At 51.7% G+C, this 14,822-nt stretch overlaps 3 protein-coding genes across 4 annotated transcripts; all 3 read left to right on the top strand.

Annotated features, from left to right (window-relative positions):
* Positions 1-657: 657 nt before the first annotated feature.
* LOC111066709 (peroxisome biogenesis factor 1) lies at positions 658-12,273 on the top strand. The gene is made up of 9 exons (XM_022355524.2): positions 658-849; positions 960-1,086; positions 1,240-1,343; positions 1,617-1,731; positions 1,785-3,377; positions 3,461-3,657; positions 3,721-4,344; positions 11,871-11,974; positions 12,053-12,273. Exons 1-9 carry the CDS (start codon positions 757-759, stop codon positions 12,120-12,122), a joined length of 3,027 nt encoding a protein of 1,008 aa, XP_022211216.2. The 5' UTR covers positions 658-756; the 3' UTR covers positions 12,123-12,273.
* On the top strand, positions 4,352-11,964 carry LOC111066708 (fibroblast growth factor receptor homolog 2). 2 transcript variants are annotated; one of them, XM_022355523.2, is made up of 3 exons: positions 4,352-5,550; positions 8,401-11,074; positions 11,152-11,964. In XM_022355523.2, exons 2-3 carry the CDS (start codon positions 8,435-8,437, stop codon positions 11,731-11,733), a joined length of 3,222 nt encoding a protein of 1,073 aa, XP_022211215.2. In that variant the 5' UTR covers positions 4,352-5,550; positions 8,401-8,434; the 3' UTR covers positions 11,734-11,964. The 2 variants fall into 2 exon arrangements, with proteins under 2 accessions (XP_022211215.2, XP_041449378.1); XM_041593444.1 differs by lacking the exon at positions 4,352-5,550 and having other exon boundaries at positions 7,612-11,074.
* Positions 12,274-12,496: 223 nt separating the features above from the next.
* On the top strand, positions 12,497-14,605 carry LOC111066710 (larval serum protein 1 gamma chain). The gene is made up of 2 exons (XM_022355525.2): positions 12,497-12,752; positions 12,811-14,605. The coding sequence occupies exons 1-2, from the start codon at positions 12,516-12,518 to the stop codon at positions 14,518-14,520; spliced, it is 1,947 nt and encodes a 648-aa protein (XP_022211217.2). The 5' UTR covers positions 12,497-12,515; the 3' UTR covers positions 14,521-14,605.
* The last annotated feature ends 217 nt before the right edge of the window (positions 14,606-14,822 follow it).

Raw genomic sequence — 14,822 nt, 5'->3', positions numbered from 1 at the left:
AACTTTAAGCACAGTTTTACACGTGCCATTGGCATCCTTATGCATATCCTTTGAGTAGAGTAGACCTTCTCTTTCATTTGCCAATGCCAAACGAATATGCATATTAGCAAAGCTGGAAGCGTTCTAGAACACGCGGCATACTTGATTAGCACGCGCTCTGCATAGTTCTTAAACATATTGTGTTATTTAATTTGATAAGAACCCAGCAACACGATTATGAAATGCCGGATTTTATGTACACTCCCACACACACACGCACACCTACATAAATATATTGAACACGCAAACTATTTTAAAGAAATTATTATTAACCAAATAAACTAGCCAAAAGAAAAAGTGTTTGTTTTTGAATTTCAAAAAGCGTTTGCGTTGCAATTGCTTAGCCCAATGTCGACCACTGGGTATTTATATAGACGCTCGAATATTTTGAAACATATTTTACGTACTTCAGATGAAAGATATATTGCTCATTTTTGTTTTGTAAAAAGAATGAATTTACGAACGGAATTATATTCCGCGGCCTTAACTCAAGGTGATCACCTGTTTAAATAAAGCGGGGCTTAGGTGGGTTAAGTTCGTTTTTTTCCTCGGTAAATTTACGGTATATTGTGAATATTTCGGTATATTTCTTACAATCAGGCGATAAATCCGCGGTCACACTGAGCAAAGCGCCCAAAGCACAACAGCTGATTAGGGAAAACGTTTAAAAATGATTTAAATTAATGATTTCGCACCCGACGGACTACGGACGCGAGAATGTTCAAACGCACATTTACGGTGGTCTATCGGCCAATTAAGAGCAACTTTGTGCTGCTGCCGGACCAGTACTACGGCGTCGTATCGACCTATGTAAGTGTCCAAAAGTCCACTCGTGCGGCCTGGCGCCCAGATTAGATAAGCCAGTCGGTCAGTCAGTGTGCGGGATTAATGAGATTAATCCGATTCGTTAATACTACTAGGACACGGGCTGCCTCAGTTTGCAGTACAATGGACGCGTCCACTACGCCTCTTGGTCGCCGAACGCGGGTGGCGGCGGCATCAAAGACAACGAAATTGGGATCAATGCCAGGGCGGCCAAGGAGATCGGTAAGCAGTTACTTAACAGGCGGATGTGATGTGATGTGTGATGTGATGTGAGTGCATCGCATCGCTTGCCAAAATGCCGTAAAATTGGATTTTCTATTTACCGCTCTCTATATCTGTGCGGTGCATATTTATGTTGGTCTCTTTTTGTCGTAGGTCTGCATGAGTCAAGTGTGGTCAAGTGTGCGCTCATCGCTGACGTTCTCAATCTGCGCAGCGTCCACGTTACCCCCGTCTCCGCCAAAGACTGGGAGATCATTGTGAGTGATGTGATGTGCTGCGATGTGCTGGCGATGTGCTCTCTCGTTGGCTGCTCTGGGCGTGTGGTTAGGCCAGCTTAAAAATAGACAGGCAATTTATATCTTAGCATTTGGCGCGGGCGTGTGCTTGCAGTGTACACACTTGTGTGGGCATTGTGTGGCCGGCATTGCCATTGACCCCACTGTTCCGACCAGAGAAGCATCCTCGGCACTTGCATGCAAAGCGATTCTTCCATGTTTCCGAATGTTAATCCTGAAATTTCTCTGTGGCAGGAGCTAAGCAGCGAGAAGATCTCGGGCAGCGTCCTCGAGCAAACGCGCATCGTCAACTCCACGCAAATTCTGATTGTTTGGATTAACAAGTCCATGCAGGTGGCGCTGACAGTGGGTAAATATCATCGCTGAAGCACGCAACATTTTGCTCAAGTATTCAGCTTGCAGATCGTCTGAAGCCCCACACTAGCTATGGCCGAATGGACCACAACACGGAGCTGGTGGTGGCCCCCAACCTGTACAAAGGACTGACCAATGGCACGTCCAATGGCGACACCAAAGACGAGAGCACGAAACTCGCGCGCAGCAAGACGAGTGCCCAGGTCAGGGATGAATCCGTGAATGGCAAGCCGGCGCCGCTCAGCCATTCCGCCACGGCGTACAGCGTGAAGAATACGTTGCAGCGCAACAAGCGGCAGGATCACATGGAGCGTCTCAAGAAGGATCTGCGCAGGGAGAGCTCGCGAAGCTTCGAGTTTCGTGTGATACGCGGTCTATGGCGGGAGCAGGCCCAGGAGTCGGATGTGTATGTGAATGGCAGGCACCTGCCCGAGTTCATGGATCTGGAGCAGTTCTACTGCATGCACACGGCTGGCGACAAGGACTACTACGTGCGGGTGCGCACGATTGCCGAGGAACTGCAGGGCGATCTGCCCGGCACCATTCATCCGTCCATTGAACTGAACGCCAACTTGATGAAGCTGCTGGGAGTCAAGGAGCTGGAGCGGGTGGTGCTGCGGCCCAAGACCATCGTGGTGAACTTTGTGGAGAAGATTGAGCTGTTTGCCCACAAGAAGACGCACTACAAGATCATCGAGAATGCATTTAAGCGATTTGTGATTGAGCGCACCCAGGCGAAGCCGATGCTCTTCAACCAGGAGGAGGTTGTGCGGCTGGAGGACGATCTGCTGGTCACCGTGGGCATACTGCCGGAGCATTTCCGCTATTGCGTGGTCGATGCCCAATTTCTGAAGGAGTCCAAGATCTATGCGGCCGACTTGGTGCGTCCTGTCAATGAGATCATCAAGGAGCAGCCGCCTGCCACCTCGCCGCTGAGTGTCAAGGATCTCATACGCCTGCCAGAGTACGACAAGATTGTGGACCAGGTGGTGCGGGAGCTGCGCATGAATCTCTGCCTGAATGCAGACAATTCGGTGATGCGGCAGTGCAATGTCCTGCTGACAGGTGCCGCCGGCACGGGCAAAACGGTTCTGGTCGAGCGAATCCTGGACCAGTTGTCCCGCAAGCCGGACTACTGCTACTTCGACATCTTCTACGGGTCGCGCAGCAAGGGCCGCAAGACCGAGTCCATCCAGAAGGATCTGCGCAACATATTCACCAGCTGTCTGCAGCATGCCCCCGCCATCGTGGTCCTCGAGAACCTCGATGTCTTGGCCCATGCCGCAGGCGAGCAGTCCAGCCAGGACGGCGAGTACTATAACCGCATGGCGGACACCGTCCACCAACTGATCGTCCAGTACACCAGCAGCAATGCCATTGCCGTCATTGCCACCGTGAGCGAACTCCAGACGCTCAACAAGCGCCTCAGCTCGCCTCGGGGGCGGCATGTGTTCCAAACGGTTGCCCGATTGCCCAGCCTGGAGCGACCCGATCGCGAGATTATACTGCGGGAGCTGTGCAGCCACATCGACATATCGCAGGAGCTCGATCTGACAAAGTTCTCCAATCTGACGGAGGGCTATCGCAAATGTGATCTGGTGCAGTTTGTGGAGCGTGCCATTTTCTACGCCTACCGCATCAGTGAGTGCCCAATCTTGAATCTTTAATCTGCCATCGGTAATCTGTAATTGCTCCAACTGATTATCTCCCCCTCAATCTTCCAGGCAAAACAAAGCCCCTGCTGACCAACGACCAGCTGATTGAGTCCCTGGAGCACACCAATTCCTACTGCCTGCAGGGCATCCAGAGCAATCAGAAGACTGGAAGCGATCCGGACGACAATGAGATGCGCGTGGAGGAGCTGCCGGGCCTGGAGTCAGTTGTGGGAGTGCTCGAGGAAGTGCTCATGTGGCCCTCAAGGGTAAGGCATTAGAAAACTCTTCCGAATCTGTACAAAATCTTATGCTGTATGTGCATTTTGCAGTATCCCACCATCTTCAATGCTTCGCCGTTGCGCAATCAGGCCGGAGTGCTGCTGTACGGGCCTCCGGGCACGGGTAAGACCTACCTGGTGTCCCAGCTGGCCACCTCGTGGAATCTGCGCATTATATCCGTTAAGGGTCCCGAGTTGCTGGCCAAATACATTGGCCAGAGCGAGGAGAATGTCCGAAATCTGTTCAATCGCGCTCGGAGCGCACGGCCCTGTGTGCTCTTCTTCGACGAGTTCGACAGCCTGGCCCCCAAGCGTGGCCACGACTCCACGGGGGTGACGGACCGCGTGGTCAACCAGCTGCTGACCGAACTGGACGGCGTGGAGGGCCTCCAAGGGGTCACCGTCATCGCAGCCACCTCCAGACCCGAGCTGCTGGACCCAGCCCTGCTGCGATCGGGTCGCATCGATCGCCTGGTGGAGTGCCCGCTTCCGGATGCCGTGGCCCGGGTGCGCATTTTCGAGGCCCTCAGCTCCACGCTGAGCCTGGACGAGTGCGTGGACTTTGACTGGTTTGCGGGCAGGACTGGCAATTACACTGGCGCCGATATCCAGAGCATCCTGACCTCGGCGAACATGGCGGCGGTTAAGGAGGCGCTGGCACAGTTCGGACACGAGGTAAGTGGATTATTTACACGGAATTCCATTGGCCGGAAATGGCCCTCAAGCTATGGCTAGTTCTTGGGTGACGTCTTGGGCTAGGGCCACGACTAGTGGCCGTGGAGCCCTTCCGTTTCTCGGATTCGTTTCGGTTTCGTTTCCCATCGCGCGGCAGCAAGTGCAACGAAATGTGCTCAACTATTTTTGGGTTTCTTACGTGACTGGCATCTGGATCAGGATCTATGCGGGTACACCGGCGGGATCGCAGGTCTTCGGATGGGATTTTGGAATATCAGTCACGTAACGGATATTTCCTTATTGATATGCGATTATCGCGCATGCGCACGTACTGCAACAGCAACAGAAACAACAACAACAACAACAACAACAACAGCCAACACAGTGCAGGCCGTAAGACAATGGAAACATTTTTCTTTTGCATAAATTAAGCCGCCAAGCAAACACCCGACCCGCCACCAACACACACATACAAAAGAAACCAAAGGGCAGAGATAATAAAGAATTTCAAAAATACGAAGCCACCGCAAACATGCTTAGAATAAGACAACAAAAACAACAACAAAGGGAGCGAGTGAGCGAGTCCCGAAGGAGAAGGAAGCAACTGTGGTATTGCTGGAAAAGAATCGGAATTGCCTCAGATTCGGTTTCAAATGTGAACAGAGTCTTGGCAGTGAGCTGGGCGATCTTGCAGCTTTATGGAACCGAACGTTGGCTGCTATTCCTCCAAATCGCCGCCAAAAACGGAGCAAAGGAAAAGGAAGAATTCTTTGGAATGTTGTAAAGCAGATAAAAATCTGTTTCAGGAATACCCCTAGCCCAAACAATTGCAATATGCGGGAGGAAGGGAGAGCGCGTGCGTGCGCGACCACCTCGAACAGGTAGCCGAGAGCTCTCCCCTGCCGCAAAGGATCCTAGCAAACATTGCCCAAGGGCTATCGATGCGAGGTGAGGCAGGAATTGGCATTCCCGTTCGCTTGTGGAGAGCTCGCTGGGAAGGCCGCACCTTGCATTAACACACTCTGACTTGGTGCGCCGTCCCGGGCAAAAGTTTCTCTTTCTGTGGCGGGCTCCTCCGCTCGATCGTTACTTTCAGTTCTTCGAGCACATTCAAGCAAATCGGTTGACTTCGGTTTCGGTTTCGGCTTCGACTTCCTCTTACGCCCACTCGGACAACGCACAACGGACAACGAGCCACGGACTACGGTTAGTGCAGCGGAAGTGCGGTCTCTCTGTGCCCCTCTGCCACCCTCCTCTCTTCTCCGTCTCTGTGCTGGGCTTCCGTGCCTTGGGAGGAACATAAAGTTGGCAACGAAGCGGAAATGCAAGGCGCCTGCTCCTCGCCCCGCCTCCTCCTCCGACTGCGCCCCCGCTTGCGCCAGGCCGGAGATGTTTACCCGCGATTGACAGCCAAATAAAACACAGCGAAAATATTGTGACAATATCTTTTCGTCGAGTTAATTTTTTGTTTCTCCCCCTCGCTCGCAAATAAAAGACAAAGAACGTGATTTTTTGGTCGAAAAAGGAGGAAAAGAATTGCACGGCTGTATGCCCATTCTTTCTGACATGACAGCAAAACAGAAACAGAAATGATAAAAAGTAAATAACATGTTGAAAGAGAAATGTTCCAGCAGTGGAATAAATACAATCATGTCAAGTGCACCAGAAATAATTCAAACCAAACATAAGCGAAATCACCCAAAGCAAATAAAGCTCAAAAACGGTCCTAACAAAAATGAATATATTGGAGATGAGTTTTTTAACTTAAGACAAAGACAAAAAAGGTTAAAAAAACAATTTTTAATTAATAAATAAATAAATAAAAAAAAAAATAAAAATCAGAAAATAAAATAATAGAAAACAGTATTCCAACATTGTGAATAATAATAAGTTTCCGATTGATATAAAATCAAATCAAATCAATCAAAAAAATAATATAAATTCAAAAGAAAAACAAATAAAACATCAGGAAATAAAATAATACAAATGAGTATTACAATATTATGAATAAAAATAAGTTTCCGCTGGATTTAAAATCAAATAAATTATCAAAACTCTATGCAGAACGAAACAATCAAAAATCTTAATAGTTCCATTTACCATATTTCCATTTGCCAACTATTTCCAAATTGAGACTTGAAAAAAGGGGGAAAAAAAATAAATAATATTAATATGCAAAATGTCAAGTGACAAATCAGCAAAGGCAACTGAATCTGTTCTTCCCCTGGCCCGAAGAGAGACCCCATCGAAATGTCAAATCGAGAATGCGAGAGATTCATGCGCTTGATAATAATTCATACGATAAAAAGGTGTTAGCCAAACGTTTTTGGCCATGTGTGTGGCGGCGGCTTCCAATCGAACAATATTGAATGACTGACGAAATGAGACAAAATAACGAAATAAGAGAAATAATCAGACATACTTCAAACACATCGATCGCGTATTTGGCAACAAATGGGAGAAAAAGGAATTGAATAAATTAAAATCTGCGACGCGTGTGCATACATATATATATCTATATATGTATATATATTTATGTTTACTCGGTTGGATACGATCCGGGGCTGAAGCAGTAACAATTACTGGCAGCACTACCAACAACAGAAACAAATACTTCGACGACAGTCGCAATGACAGTAGCAACAACGGTTGTCGCATGCCTACTAAACAACAAAATACATTTCATTAGTGGCACAGTGGTTCGGGAGTCACTTGGATAATGTATAATTTATGATAGATTCGGAGTCGGAAAACATTATCACATAATGATCTATAATATATCTTTAATGTGAGATATACTCCCAGCAACTACCTCTAGAGAGCGGACTTTATTACGCACGCAGGTTTTTATTACGATCCATGGATCTTCAAACAAATTTTATTGTTGACTCTTTTTGCTTAAAGATGTTTTTTATTATCTGCGCTATAACCAGATGGTTACAGTTTATTGATTCAGTAAATATATTTATAAAAGAAGATGCAGTGTAAAGGAATATTTTTTGCGATTTTAAGATTATTCAATGAATCGAAATTCCGTGGAATTCAGCATCTAGAAATTATGCACTGACCATTATATCATTTTTTAAATTTCTATGGCAAGTCATCTTGGAATCATTAAATATGATATATGCATATATTTACTTGTGCGGAAAAGCACATGATTATTTGTGTAGTAAAATGCTCAGATAAAAGGTACTGAAACTTCCAGTATGCTGTAATACATATCTGTAAGCAGACCTTTCTTTGATGATATCTGTACTTTGTAAAGTAACATTCCCGTTGCACTTGCTCTGCAGATCATTCGCCAGTCGCTGCTGTCGTGGATTTGTGTCGATTCGATGGCATCATTTGGGAATTTCTCAATTAGAGTTTACGAATCTTTAGCACCTTTAATGTTTGATTTGCGAATGCATACACAACAAATAGAAATGGAATGGAAACACGTAGATATGTGTGTGCACTATGTGTGGATGGATGGAAATAGCCGGAACCACTGTGTCTAGTGGGTGCTGAGTTCAACAAATTTGTGGGCTGCTTTTCTAACTGTACGCCTTCTTTTTTTTGTTGAATGGCAACCAAGAAGCGCACGCCAAAACCATTACATGTACCCAACAGCAGTCGAACGGGGGCCAGTCGAAGCGCATTTGGCCAATGTCGAATATAGACAAGCCATAATGGGGACTCTCTTTGGGAGTGGGACTGTCAGTGGGACTGCGAGTGGGAGTGGGAGGGAATGAGCTACTGTGTCCGGCAATTCAGTTGGATACCAAGACCACGTCGTCTTCGAGCTCATTACGGAGGCACGGCACATAATCTTCGTTGTTTTTAGCTGCTGCTTCTCAATTGGATTTTTGCATATTGAGTCTCGAGTGTGCGCCGCGCGGGCAATAAAATATTAAACAATAATAATAAATAAATAAAATGACACAGAAAGAGCGAGAGGAGAGAGAGAGAGGAGAGCGAGGAGAGAGATTTGGCAATACTCTTCGATTCGATTTGATTCGATTCGATCCACCTATATGCATATACCACTTACACACTTGTACGCTCGTTTAGCTGCTGTTGAACTCAAGAGAATCCACTTGAGGCCATGGCAAAAGTGCTGATCACGCTGATGATCATTGGGCTCGGCTGTGCGGCGCCGCCGAATGCCTGCGATCTCAGCCAGCACCGCTGCGTCATCGATGTTACCGCGGGGGCACGACAACGGCATGTGCCCTCCGATGTGGACATAACCCTGCAGTGCATCCGTCCGCAGGCCAGATGGTTCTTCCAGGACAGGGCCCTGTACAACGGCACCTCTCTGCGGCTGGAGCGCGTCCAGTCCGGACAATCGGGCAGCTACGGCTGTGTGGACAGCACGAACCGATGGCTGAATGTCTCTTTGGTTATTGGCTACCCCAAGGAGCAGGCTGACAACGACATTGCCAGCTTCGCCAAGGTGGATCCACAGCTACAGCCACATCCTCCTCAGACACCCCAACAAATCCCCAGCGGCAGCGCGGACACGGATCTCTTTTTCCAACCGCTGAATGCGAGCCAGAAGCCGCCACAAGTGGCTCAGAGATTGCCCGATTCGGTCCAGCGCAAGGCGGGCGGCCTCTTCCAGCTAAGCTGCAGCCCCGTCGAGCCGGACGTCGTGGGAGTAAACATATCCTGGCTGCACAACGACACCCAGGTGCTCGGCGGACGGGGCCGCATCAAGCTCAAGAGATGGTCCCTGACTGTGGGCCTGCTGCAGCCCGAGGATGCCGGCACCTATCGCTGCCAGCTGTGCTCCGTCCAGGGCTGTTCCGACAGCAATCCCAGCCAGCTGGAGGTGACGAGTCGCAGCCACACGGCGCCCGTGCTGCGGCCGGGCTTTCCCCGGAACGTCAGCACCGTCCTGAGCGACACAGTGAACTTCCAGTGCCCGCTGGAGGACTCCCAGCTGCAGCCGCAAATCAAGTGGCTGCACCAGGAGAACGGCGGCAGCATACAGCTGTTGGTGGAGCGCCTGAGGGAGCAGCCGCAGGATCTGCCGCCGGATGTGCAGCAGCTGCCCACCATCAAGGATGAGCCGGAGGTGCTGCGCCTGGGGCACGTGCAGTTCGAGGATGCCGGCTGGTACCTCTGCATCGCCGAGAACCAAGTGGGACGCACTGTGGGCGCAGCCTATCTGGAACTGCACACCGCCCTGGACACCAGCACAGTGCGGGTGGACACCACAGCGAGCACCAGCACGACCACGTCCCTGCGCGCCAACGCCCTGGACACAGACGATGAGGCGGACGATGCTGCCGGCGATGCGACAGCCGGGGAACGGCCGCCGGTGTTCAAGAAGCAGCTGGAGCGCCTGCAGCACTCGGTGGCCGGCAAGACGATCACCCTCTCCTGTCCAGTGGCCGGAAATGCCAGCATCACCTGGAGCCGGGACAACAAGCCCCTGAAGCGGCGCGAAGGCAGCTACGTCCTGAAGAAGTGGAAGCTGCTAATCGACGATGCCACCTCCGACGACTCGGGCATCTACACGTGCCAGGTGTGCAACGGCCGCGGCTGCATCAAGTTCGACTTCAGCGTGGAAATCAACGATCGCTTCCGCGCCCCGCCGATCATCATGGTGCCCCAGAACCAGACGGTGCAGGTCAATGGCAGCGTGACCATGGAGTGCTCGGTGCTGTCCGACCTGAACCCCACCGTTCGCTGGATCCGGGTGGTGCCCAGGAATCACTCGCAGGCGGCTGCAGCGCAGCCGACAGCTGCGGCGGAAGGGGCGGACGTTGTGCAGATCCCCTTGAACACCACACTGGACCAGGAGCACATCCTGCAGCTGAACAATGTCACCCACGATCAGGAGGGCTGGTACACGTGCACCTCCTCCACCACGCTGGGCAGCAGCAACTCCAGCGTGTATCTGCGCGTGGTCGACTACTCGCCGCACATGAAGGTGTACGCCCTGCTGCACAGCCATCCCTTGGGCTTCACAGTGGCCGCCGTCATGATCGTGGCCCTGTTCCTGCTGGGCAGCGCCTTCATCGTGTACATGCTGCGCCGCCTGCGACGGGAGAAGCTGCTGAAGCACCGCATCGAGACGGTGCATCAGTGGACCAAGAAGGTTATTATCTACCGCCCGGCCAGCGCGGAGGGCAGCGCCTGCTCCGCTGGCGATCTGCAGATGCCGGTGATCAAGATCGAGAAGCAGAGAACGACCTTCTCGACGACCGGTCCGGGCAGTGCCGACTCCTCCCAGGGCTTCAACGAGTACGAGTTCCCGCTGGACTCCAACTGGGAGATTCCCCGGCAGCAATTGTCGCTGGGCTCCATACTGGGCGAGGGCGCCTTCGGGCGGGTGGTGATGGCCGAGGCCGAGGGCCTGCCCCGCAGCCCCAGCATGGCCGAGACCATTGTGGCCGTCAAGATGGTGAAGGAGGAGCACACGGACGCGGACATGGCCAGCCTGGTGCGGGAAATGGAGGTCATGAAGATGATTGGCAAGCACATCAACATCATCAACCTGCTGGGCTGCTGCAGCCAGGGCGGGCCCCTCTGGGTCATCGTCGAGTTCGCGCCCCACGGCAATCTCAAGGATTTCCTCAAGCTGAATCGGCCGGGAGCCCCGCAGCGTCGCAGCGACAGCGACGGGTATCTGGACGACAAGCCGCTGATGCCGCAGCAGCACCTGGGGGAGAAGGAGCTGACCAAGTTCGCCTTTCAGATCGCCCGCGGCATGGAGTATTTGGCCTCGCGACGGGTAGGTTGAAGCTTCTATTCGCACATTCGCACATTCGCAGAGAGATTGTTCATGTGGAACTCCACTCCCTTTTGCAGTGCATTCATCGGGATCTGGCAGCCAGGAATGTGCTCGTCAGCGATGGCTATGTGATGAAGATAGCCGACTTTGGGCTGGCCCGAGACATTCAGGACACGGACTACTACAGGAAGAACACCAACGGACGGCTGCCCATCAAGTGGATGGCGCCCGAGTCGCTGCAGGAGAAGAAGTACGACTCGCAGAGCGACGTGTGGAGCTACGGGGTGCTGCTGTGGGAGATCATGACCTACGGAGAGCAGCCCTATCCGCAGATCATGTCCGCCGAGGAGCTCTACAGCTATCTGATCACGGGGCAGCGCATGGAGAAGCCGTCCAAGTGCTCGCTCAACATCTACGTGGTGATGCGGCAGTGCTGGCACTTTGAGTCGTGCGCCAGGCCCACGTTCTCGGAGCTGGTGGAGAGCTTCGACGGGATACTGCAGCAGGCGAGCAGCAATCCCAACGATGCCTACCTGGATGTGTCCATGCCCATGCTGGAGACACCGCCCTCGTCGGGGGACGAGGACGACAGCTCTGAAACAGAAACATTCCGAGAGACTTTACCACTTAGATATCAATATACGTATAAGTTTAACTAGTCGTAGGCCCCCCCGCACCCACACCTGCACCCGCAGCCAAGAACTTCCAGCGAGTCAATAAAATCCCATCGATATTACACATCCCATCGAGTATTTGAGCCCAGGATTAATCAGCTTTCATTACCTCCCACCCGCAGAAATTGCCAAAGAAAATATCGCTGAAGCAGAAGCATCTGATCGAGTCCTTCCACACCACTCGGCCCTCACTGAGCGCCTCCGATGTGGCCAAATATCACAAAACGTGAGTACCCAAACATTTCGGATGATCTCGTCCCTCAAACATTGAATAGTTAATGATATTTAAATCCCTCCTCCGTAGATATACTCGATTCACCAACAAGGAGAAGAGCTCGAGGGAGTTTGTGGCTAAGCGCGCTACTTTGGCTTAGGGACACAGACTAAGTTAGCATAGAACTCTGTTTATCTTTATCTTTATCTTTAGCTGTATTGGTATTTTGTATCTTTGTACATGGAGCAAGTCTTTGGGTTTTGTATATTTAACGCTTTGTCTTCTTCTCCTTCTCCTTCTTGTTGTTGAGGTAATAAAACGAATTTTGTTTAAAGAACGAGAAAGAGTCCAGGCCAGTCTGCACTCCCCGATTCCCCGATTCCCCGACTCAGCGTAGAGAACTGATACAAGCCCAGCTCTGAAGGGTCAATGAATCCATCGTCTGAAGCAATCTTATCTGTCGCCGTCGCTGGCTCAGCCTTAGCTATACAGAAAAACATTCTCGTGTTTATTTCGAGGGCAGGTTCCAGCCGAATGATCAGTCACTGGCGAAATGTTGCGACTGGCACTCGTTTGGATTTGTTGTCTCGCCCTCTGCGGTGGCTGGAGCCGGAGCCTGCCGCTGTGGCGGAATCGTGAGTCCGGAGATCTCACAGGGAAACCAACTGAACGGGCGGAGCGTCAGCGTTTCCTGCTCGATTTGCTGCTGCAAGTGCACAGGCCTCTGCTGCAGCAGGAACTGACAGCCATGGGGAGTCGCCTCAACGAGGAGCCAAGTGATTACCAAGAGGCGAGTGCGCTGCTCGGGAGTAATGAAGCCTGGAGTCACAATTTGAACTCTCTTGCAGGGTGCCATGCGGCGTCTAAAAGGCTTCCTGGGTAGGGTGCAGGGGAATAAAGTTCCTCGACCCTTTGGAATCTTCAGTCAGCTGGATGAGGCGATGCCCGAGCACCTGCTGGGCGTCTATCGGTTTCTGGTGCTCGCCAGGGACTGGCACGCATTCCAGCGGAACGCCTGCTATGCCAGGGTGCACTTTCACCCCATTCTCTTTGTGAATGCCCTCCAACTGGCAGTGGAAGACAGAGACGACACCAGGCACCTGAGACTGCCGGCCATGTATGAAGTGCTGCCGCAGCTGTACTTCGAGAAGGAGGTGATTCTGGCTGCCCAGGACGTGGCCTGGCAGCAACTAACTCCCACTAGGGCTGTGAGTCCCAGGAGCGGTTGGATGGACATCCTCCGAGGGTACCTCCGTGCCAGGATAACCGCTGGACCGCTGGACAAGGAGGAACTAATGCCTGCGGATCCAGTGGTCATCGATGATGAGAGGCCAGTGGCCCATCTCAGCTTCGATGTGCAGCTGAGCGCCTACTGGAACAAGCTGATCAACCGGCTGATTGTCTCAATCGAGGAGTGGAGGGAGTCGGAGAGGGATCAGCGGATTGTAGACGGGGACCGCCTGATGGCGTTTCGGGGACCCGCCGATGAACTCAGATTTGGATATCAGTCACAGGAGGGACTCCATGCCGAGTTCCCTCGGCTACTTTTCTCCAGTATCGAGCAGTTCGTGGCTGCCTTGACGCTGGAAGACGTCGCCACGGGCCAGAGATCAATGGGGCTGATTGATCCGCCGCTGATCACAACCGGGGGAGTTCCCTTCAGAGGCTCCTCCATGGACACAGAAGGTGTGAGCCGTGTCCTCAACCACACCATTGAACGGCTGCAAGCACAGATCAACGACGCAGTGGGCAGGGACCCCCAGTCCGCTGACAATCTCATCATTGCACAGAATTTGGTGGCCTCGCAGTATCTAACTATCTGCCGGGACCTGAGTCTGGCCATAAATGATCCTGAGCCAGGTCAACCCAACCTGCTGGGCTTGGCCACAGCCAACCTGAGAGATCCCATCTATCGGGCGCTGCTCTTCCGCCTCAATGGGCTGGTGTCCAGCTATGAAGTGCGCCCAGGCCCCCGCTCGGTCAGTCCGTTGCAGAAGCCATCCGTGGAAGCGGTTGCCTTCAGTCAGCTGCGCACCTTTGAACAGATTGTCGACACGGATCTCATCAATCTAATGGACCAGCAGCTGCTGCAGACCCACCGTAATAACTTGAAATCTTTGCGACGCCGTCTTGTGGCCCGGCAACGTCGTCTCAATCATGGAGACTTCCATGTAACCCTTGAGCTATCGGCCCCAGCTGAGATCTCGGTACAAACAGACCTCTATCTGGCCCTTCGGAATCAGTCCAGGCCCCGCCTGCATCTGGATGGCTTTGTCAGCACTTTGGCAAAGGGTATCACCGTGTTCCAGCGACATTTTTCATCCAGCTCACACGTGGGAAGCAGTCCCACAATGAGCCAACTATACGACGCCGATTTCCCAACGACAGCTGGCACCCGCTCCTACGGACTTCCGCCACATCTTCTGCTGCCGCGGGGAACGGAGGAGGGCCTCAAACTCCAACTGATCATAGAGCTTAGTGAGCCAGGCCTGGAAAATGAGTGGCCTGGGGCTGTCCTGCACAAAGAGACGACCGATGTGGTAATCTTTCACCATTAGGCACAGCCCGATTAAGCTGTAATATATGCTAAGTGATTGCTAATTAATTAAACTCCCTGCCACGCCTATTGTTGGCCCAATGCAACTACAAGTGGGAGTGGGACGGAGGCGCATATAGTTTTCCAGGCACGCACACGAATTGAAACTGGGTGAAGGCAGGATGAACATGGCATAATGAAAACTATTCATCGAACATTAATCATTCTTCGCAAGTGAAACATTCGCACAAATTGCAAAATATTCATTCAACCTTCTCCCCTGATGATCTCCGATTTGTTTGGCAAACAAAACACACATACAAA

The sequence above is a fragment of the Drosophila obscura genome, unplaced genomic scaffold, assembly GCF_018151105.1.
Source record: "Drosophila obscura isolate BZ-5 IFL unplaced genomic scaffold, ASM1815110v1 contig_189, whole genome shotgun sequence".
NCBI classification, from domain to species: Eukaryota; Metazoa; Arthropoda; class Insecta; order Diptera; family Drosophilidae; genus Drosophila; species Drosophila obscura.
Note: the sequence above shows the minus strand (reverse complement) of the source record. Positions and strands in the feature narration are given on the sequence as shown.